Source organism: Rhamphochromis sp. 'chilingali', assembly GCF_963969265.1.
Source record: "Rhamphochromis sp. 'chilingali' genome assembly, chromosome: 7".
Classification (NCBI taxonomy): Eukaryota; Metazoa; Chordata; class Actinopteri; order Cichliformes; family Cichlidae; genus Rhamphochromis; species Rhamphochromis sp. 'chilingali'.
In genome coordinates this window covers 34,843,884-34,851,796 of record NC_137934.1, presented here as the reverse complement: position 1 = coordinate 34,851,796, position 7,913 = coordinate 34,843,884, and the positions used below count along the sequence as shown (strand labels likewise).

Here is a 7,913-nt window from a genome sequence, read left to right as displayed (position 1 = left end):
CTCCTGCTGTGCCTCCTCCTTCTGACAGGAACTGCCTACAGAACAAGTATGAATGATGCCTGAGTGGACACACACAACTCACAAGTTCCTGGCTCTGTCGGCTCCTCTGCAGAGGGTTTCCCTAAGAAGGTGGACCTAGCAGGGTCACCGGGGGACGGGGAGCTGTGCCTCACGGCCCTCACTTCGTCGGAGAAACCCTCATGCAGAGTTCAGAAACTTGCGTGTTGAGTATGTCGCTGTGAGCCTCCACCATTTACTAGTGGGTGCAGTCTGAACTGTCTAGAGACAGACCAGACCAGCTGCACAAGACAGACACTTCAAACCTGAAGACAAAAACTAAGAGAACAGAAAAAGGAAAGGAAACTTAGCTTAGAACCATGCAGCGCTACAGGAGACGGCAGCACTGCAGAGGTGAGGACCGGCACCTGTTTGAAAGAGACAAATACACACAAACACACACAACAACAGACGAGAAACAAACACAGAGAGAGGAAAAAGTGGTTATACAGAACTTGAGGACATTACCTACATGTAAATATATAAAAATAATTATAAATTTGTTGGGTTTTTTTTAACAATTTCAGAAGGAGAGAGGCACTGAGGCACCGTCTTCCGCCCCCCGACGCTCCTGCTGTGCCTCCTCCTTCTGACAGGAACTGCCTACAGAACAAGTATGAATGATGCCTGAGTGGACACACACAACTCACAAGTTCCTGGCTCTGTCGGCTCCTCTGCAGAGGGTTTCCCTAAGAAGGTGGACCTAGCAGGGTCACCGGGGGACGGGGAGCTGTGCCTCACGGCCCTCACTTCGTCGAAGAAACCCTCGTGCAGAGTTCAGAAACTTGCGTGTTGAGTATGTCGCTGTGAGCCTCCACCATTTACTAGTGGGTGCAGTCTGAACTGTCTAGAGACAGACCAGACCAGCTGCACAACACAGACACTTCAAACCTGAGGACAAATCTAAGAGAACAGAAAAAGGAAAGGAAACTTAGCTTAGAACCATGCAGCGCTACAGGAGACGGCAGCACTGCAGAGGTGAGGACCGGCACCTGTTTGAAAGAGACAAATACACACAAACACACACAACAACAGACGAGAAACAAACACAGAGAGAGGAAAAAGTGGTTATACAGAACTTGAGGACATTACCTACATGTAAATATATAAAAATAATTATAAATTTGTTGGGGTTTTTTTTAACAATGTCAGAAGGAGAGAGGCACTGTCTTCCGCCCCCCGACGCTCCTGCTGTGCCTCCTCCTTCTGACAGGAACTGCCTACAGAACAAGCATGAATGATGCCTGAGTGGACACACACAACTCACAAGTTCCTGGCTCTCTCGGCCCAGGCAGAAATCTTCTTACCGTAAGGACAAAGTTTTGCAACTTCGTTGGCCGCCGTAGCCATGGTTAGCTAGAGGGTTGCGCATGTTAGCGAGACTGACACAGAGTGCGGAGAATATTGCTATTCCTCGCTAACGTGGGGTGAAAAGTGTTGCTACAGTTGTCTAGAGGTGAGCTTGTGTGATTCTTAATCTGTCAGTGAACAACCTAAAAACAGAAAAAAAGAAAGAAAACTTACCTTTAGAAATCTGTAGGGTTGTTTCCTCTGAGACATGTTGGAATCTGTAAACAGCTACTCCAAAAAGGATCCAGGTGTTTCAAAATACCTCTTTGGTGGACGTTTCAATTCTGCTAACATAAATGCTGCAATTAATTAACTAAAAGTCATTGCTCTTCACCCCTATTTATAGACTTTTGCGGATCAACGGATTTAAGCATCATAGGACCAAATTTGTTGTAAGATTCTAAATATATGTGACGTCGTCATCCTGTAAGCCGAATAGGGCTTTGGACCTTGATGTCACAGGAGGTGGGCCACGCCCCCCGCCGCCATGACAGTAGGCCAGACAATGGATACAGCTTCAGCTATGGTTCGTACGTGTTTTGTAGTTGGTTGCAACGTTAGATCTCACGATCGTGAAGGCAAGAACCTGGATAATGGGCTATCTTTTCATCGTTTTCCATCCTGGCGGCAACGTGTATCCGATATCACCAAACAAAGACGCCAGGCATGGATTGCAGCGGTGAGACGAGCAGATATCGAGTTCCGTGCAATCCCCAGCTTTTTGTTGATTTGCTCGCGGCATTTTCTCTCCGGTGAGTTCTAAATTAATTCATGAAAGGCATCCATAAAAACGGAATTTATGACATTTAACGGAGTTAGAAGTTAGCAGGGAGTTAGCTCGCTAGCTTCTATCTAAATACAATATAGCATGTCTTGACTGCGGGGTTTTGGAAACAAATTAAAACGTACAACTCTGTTATCACTTCCAGCATAAATGAAGACAGAAAACTAAACAGCAGTGACGTTTGTAGGGTTACTGAAGTTGGGCTAGCTGGTATATAATGATGTGCTACGTGACCGCTAGCGACACAGCTATGTTAGCATAATATAAACAAGCTAACTTTTTTCCCACTCGATAAAAGTTAATGTGAGTGTTCTCGGTGGTCAGGAACAAATGTAATCGCATGGCAGGATGCTGTAAAACATAGGTGTCAAACTCTGGCCCGCGGGCCTAATTACATTTGGCCCGTGAAGCCATACCAAATTACTATTAGAGCTGGCCTACTGGTATTATACAGCTAATATATATATTGTTTAGTATTAAGCTTTGCTTGTTCCATATTCAGTTTTCCAGTAAAACTTATTTGAGTCCATAAGAAAAGATTCATTCTTATATCTGGAGGAAGATTTTTTTTATTTTTTTAATAAATATTAATGTTAGCCCGCGACTTTGTTCCAGTTTTGAATTTTGGCCCACTGTGTATTTGAGTTTGACACCCCTGCTGTAAAAGGACCAAACTTCAGCCAGGAGAACAACTGAGATAATCCATCCACAATACGAGGTTAGTCATTCATATACTGCTGCATGGGCTGGGTTGTAGTTACATCCTAAGGTTTTAAAAACTGAGCTTAAATAAATGATAAGTGGTAATAAAAGCCGAGGGAGGTCAACAGTGATCACTGACTGTTTTAGGAGCTTTTTGAGATCAAATAGAAGAAAATACATAACATTAAACCAACACGTTCTCACTCCCAACTCGTCAAACGTGTGACGCATGGTCAGGCTCCGTCTGCTTCACTTATGGACGCGCAGGGTACCCCCCTCGCGTCGGGAATTGACGTGAAGGGTCCTCCGATTGAAGAGATTGCCGCGGAAGTGCCTGTTGTCGGTATATTTAGACATTTTCCAAATCACATTGTAGTGACGTATATAGAACACAATAAATTATATAATGTAAACAACTACCTGAGAAACAGCAGATACAGCAGAGGAATTAATTATAGGCTATTACTTTTGTATCGGTTATTGCATTTATGGAGGGAGTGATGTATGCTGGGTAATGGCACAGCTAGCTACTGGGTGACTTTATTCACCCGCTTCGGCTGTTATCAGTCCATACAATGGGCGTTATTAGCACAAATCAGTCCCATAGATATGGGCCATCTCCTGCTAGATTGTTCAGAAGGTTGTTCTCATCCATCCAGATGGAGGATCACTAACAGGAGCGTGGGAAGACTCCAGAATCCACTCTGGCTGGAATCCGGTGGATACAGCAGTGTTTACAGGTAAGACCATTTAAACGGACAGCATTTATAGAATGACTATTAAAAGTCAGCGAGTGTCAGTAATGTTAATGTGGTTATGTTAGTAATACACCGAGTGCTAATATAACAGCTTTAAGATGCATTTGTAGATATTATTACCTGTTTTACCGTCTTTATGGTGCTAGCTTAAAGTTACGGTGTAAACGTTAGCTTATATTGGAGTAAAGCTGTTACTGTTTAAACGATGTTAGCACAGAAATATTAGCTTCTGTCATGACTGATGAAGTTACTAGTTGATAAAGTTTCCAGTAAAGTGTTTAATCGCAGCCACAGATTGACAGCAAATATCTCGATTAGCTTCAGTGCATCTATAATAAATATGTGCAAGTTTCAGTGCTTTGTTTAAACTGTATGATACTTATACTGACCCAGGGTCAGTGTAAAATACAATCCTAGCTGTGTGAACAAAGCCTGGCTTCTTTAATCCTGCATGACAAACCTCAGGATGCAGGTTATTATTACTCTTTCCTGCTGGCACACCTGTCACACCTGAGAGTCAGCTAGAAACTTACAGTGACGTGGACATCATGCAAAGACTGCCAGACTCTGTAATACTGCAAATGATCAGTGACTCAGGTTAACACTAAACTTTAAACGGTACCTCTGTGTGCTGAACATTTAGGATTGAGTCAGGCTGCATGAGCTGAAGCTCTTATTTGTATATATCAGTATTTTTTTATTCAGGTGTGGGGAAAATACGTAAGACTGCAGTGAAGCGATGCACCAGAGTAATCCCTGGCCAAAGGTATCGTACTCAAATCAGACTACTGATCTAGCCACATCAGCCTTTTGTGAGGTCTGTTTAAAGTAGACTTAAAGTGAACTGCAGGTTCCTGAGTGGTGGACTGTGAGCACAGAAACACATCTTCATACACACAGCTGCAGCAAACTTACATTAATTTTAAATAGATTTGTTACTCTGGTGTCTGTCTCTGTGTTAGTCCTCTGACAGACTGGTGACCTGTCCAGGTGTGCTCTACCTATGACTACTGGGACAGGCTCTAGCCTCTGTAATAGAAATTTTCTGTTATTCTCATTTAAAGTATTTAAGTGCTTATGCATATGCTTAGTTGTGACACTGTTACTGTTCAGTGAAAGTTTCTAAAACTAGATTAACTTACTTCAGCGTCAGCAGTTTGAGAGAACAACTCCCTTTACAGGTGCTGATAAGGCCACAAAACAGCATAACCATTGATCCGTTGAAGTGTGGTAGGATCCGTTTGTAACTTCCTCCCTCTTCCTTGGAATGCATAAAGGAGCAGGAGCACCACTTCTGTGGCAGCGCTGACATGACTGAACTGTGATGTTTGATGTGTGTTGGCGCAGTAATAAATAGCTTGAGCACAGCTCTTTCTGTGTTGCAGACTTTATTTAAAAAATTCCACAACACCTCCCACTGTGAACCTGAATTGAATATTCAGAAGACATTTGTTTAAATAGTTCTAGAAATCTGAGCTGTTGGTGTGTCCTTGGATTGTGTGGTAATAATATTAGAGCCTGCAATCTTTCTTACTGAATCTCTACTATGAGTCATGTTACCTGAGATTAATTCTATGTTTACCTGTCAGCCTGGACGAATGTGCTGTGTGAATTAAATTAAATCAGATCTGAACTGCTGCTACTTTTTGTTATTTTAATTCTCTTCTCTGTTTTCCAGAACAGTTCTCCACAGTCGCTGTCCACATGGGTCAGTGGGACCAAGAAGCACTCTGCTAATGTGTGGACTCTGACCAGCAACATCCAGCAGGACCCAGACAGCGTTTTCTATCTCCCAGCTGGAGTTTTTGTTTGTCTGTGACTGGAGAGTCAGATTTTTGTTGAGCTTCACACTTGCAGACCTAAGTCAGTTTGCAGAGATCCCTCCCACCCTGGCTTTTATGTCCTAGATTTCTTATCTGAAACAGTAATATTTAAGTGACTGCTGCTTGTACCACAGGTTAATACACGCTACTGATCCCTGATAGGAGAATCATCAATTTTGGCAACAAAGAAGCCTGGTGGATGTTTGTTTACAGTCTGATGATGGGACATCATGCTCTGCATCGTCAAAGTTTGCCTCCTCATTATTATTCATACCCAGTAATGTGAAGTATGCTTATATCTACTATAACTGAACCAACCTGGTGCTCTTCATTTATGGAGGCTGCTGAGTCTGAATGTTGGATGTTGTGTATCTCGTGTTCTCTGGGTTTTGTTGTCCTCAGTCTTTTCGCAGGATCAGAAAACAAAACCAGGAGGCGCGTAAATGTTTCTTCTCCATGATGTTTCTTCAAATGTTTCTTCTGGATGATGATAAGACTATGACACAGGATGCCACCTTTGGTCTTATGGTGAAGCAAAGCTCAGGAAGAAGTGGGATTAAATGGTACCCACATGTGTGCTGCTGAGAAGGATGTACAGGGGCACCTGCAGCCAAATCCAAGCCTCAGGTTAGTTGTAGTTGCAGAACGCTATAGGACTGAGACAGCTGAGGCATCAAATGTTTGATTAAACGGATGAAAAAGAGAAGTTTCTTCCCTATAATTATCACTTCTTAAAATCTGTAGCAACTTCAAGTCTGTCAGCATGCCGAGCATGCTCAGAATGTGACAATATATTTTTGTTCAATATTTAATTTCTTTTAGTTGCAATTGTTAAATGAAAAAAATATATATATCCTTATAATTTAGCAAACTAATTTATCAAAAAAATATACATATATCTGTATTAGTTTTAATAAATTAATTTGACACCTGTATTGAAAATACCATATTGTATTCATACAGAATCAGTTTGGTATCATTGGTTGTCTGTTCACTGATTGTTGAAACTAAGAGCTACTTTGATCTGTTTAGATCTAAAGTATCCTAAGTTGAGCTCTGATGTTTCTTCACCCCTGTGTGTGATATGTGATTCCTACATGCTGGCAGAGCGGCAGTTTGTGCTCACAGATGGTGACGGTGTGGAGAGACGGTGGTGTTTCCTCAGAAGAACCAGCAGAGTCACTCGCTGACTGATGCTCATCTGCACTGCACAGAGGAAATCAACTGACCGAGGTTTGTCCAGTGACGTGTTATGAATGTATATTTGTTTTATGCTTACAGATGTGTTTTTCTTGACAGAGGCTCTGCAGAGGTTAGACAAAGCAGAGAAAACATGTGCTTTACATTTTACTGTGATTTATTGAGATATTTGTTGCCTGATGTTCAGCAGGAATGGAGAAATAGAATCAAAGGGAGATGTTTTTGATGTTTTTGTAATGATGTAAGTAAATCTTCAATATTATTTATTTGCTTGGTTATATTAGGAGTGTTTCTGAGTGAGGCGGAGAGGAGTCATCATCCAGGTAAAGTGACGTAGATCAGTGGATACACTTGTCTCCCCTTTAAAGGAGACGATCCAAGTCATCCTTAAATGTTAGTGCTTTCAAATACACAAACATTTTTAAAGGACAAAAATGAACATCCAACTTTGACTGTAACACAAAATAAATCTTTGCATGTGTGTTTTCAAACTCTCAGATGGGCAGCATATCAGTCTTGGACTGTCTAACCTGCCGGAGCAGCACTGAATGACCACCACACATGAGCATGTTCCTGCAACATTCAGCATCTGATCCTTCATCTGTGTGCTTCTGCTTTTGGTAAGTAGAGTTACCCAACTCCAGTAACTCTAAACACATGCCATCCATTTCTGACGGCCTGGTTACTTCCTGTCAGTTACTTTAGAAACCATGTGGTCACCTGACCTAACACTGTTTCTTCTTCTTCCCCTTAATGTTCAAGTGTCACATGTCAAACAGCTGGAGAGGAAACTACACCAGCGTACTGGGATGTTTCAGCAACACGTGCCAGATGCTGTTCCTTCATGGTGACATCACCAGAGACAGCCCCACCCACCTCAGGACCTCGCCATTGATCATGATGATTATAATGATGACAGCGAGCGGAACTAAGACTGTAAAAATCCACGACCAGAATTTTTCTTTCTAATTATTAATGAATACTGAGAGCCTCTTTCTGTGTTTTGTATGTTTTGGGGTTGTTTTTTTTACCTCATTTGTTACTAACAAAGTTCACCAAACTCACACAGTTTACATTCTGTATGTTTCCATCTTTACCAGCCACACTCTAATTGCATTTAAGAAAATAATCCTTAGAAATTGTCGTTTTTCTCTTTTGTAATTGATGATAATTCAGTGAATATACTGCACTGCTTCCTTCTATTGCGTCACACATTGCTTTAAGTTTTTCAGTGTCCAG

At 41.9% G+C, this 7,913-nt stretch overlaps 1 protein-coding gene across 21 annotated transcripts; it reads left to right on the top strand.

Annotated features, from left to right (window-relative positions):
- Nucleotides 1–1,294: 1,294 nt before the first annotated feature.
- Nucleotides 1,295–7,703, top strand: LOC308400300 (uncharacterized protein). Of its 21 annotated transcripts, none has more exons than XR_013972353.1 (9): nucleotides 1,409–2,159; nucleotides 2,807–2,909; nucleotides 3,553–3,633; nucleotides 4,342–4,417; nucleotides 5,330–6,101; nucleotides 6,582–6,707; nucleotides 6,959–6,997; nucleotides 7,173–7,294; nucleotides 7,437–7,703. XR_013972353.1 is itself a non-coding variant. In XM_080887932.1 (8 exons), the coding sequence occupies exons 1-4, from the start codon at nucleotides 3,149–3,151 to the stop codon at nucleotides 5,468–5,470; spliced, it is 366 nt and encodes a 121-aa protein (XP_080744058.1). In that variant the 5' UTR covers nucleotides 2,916–3,148; the 3' UTR covers nucleotides 5,471–6,101; nucleotides 6,582–6,707; nucleotides 6,959–6,997; nucleotides 7,173–7,294; nucleotides 7,437–7,703. The 21 variants fall into 21 exon arrangements, 2 of the variants coding, with proteins under 2 accessions (XP_080744058.1, XP_080744059.1); XR_013972354.1 differs by having other exon boundaries at nucleotides 1,411–2,159; nucleotides 4,357–4,417; XR_013972348.1 differs by lacking the exons at nucleotides 1,409–2,159; nucleotides 2,807–2,909 and adding an exon at nucleotides 1,295–1,365 and having other exon boundaries at nucleotides 4,357–4,417.
- Nucleotides 7,704–7,913: the final 210 nt, after the last annotated feature.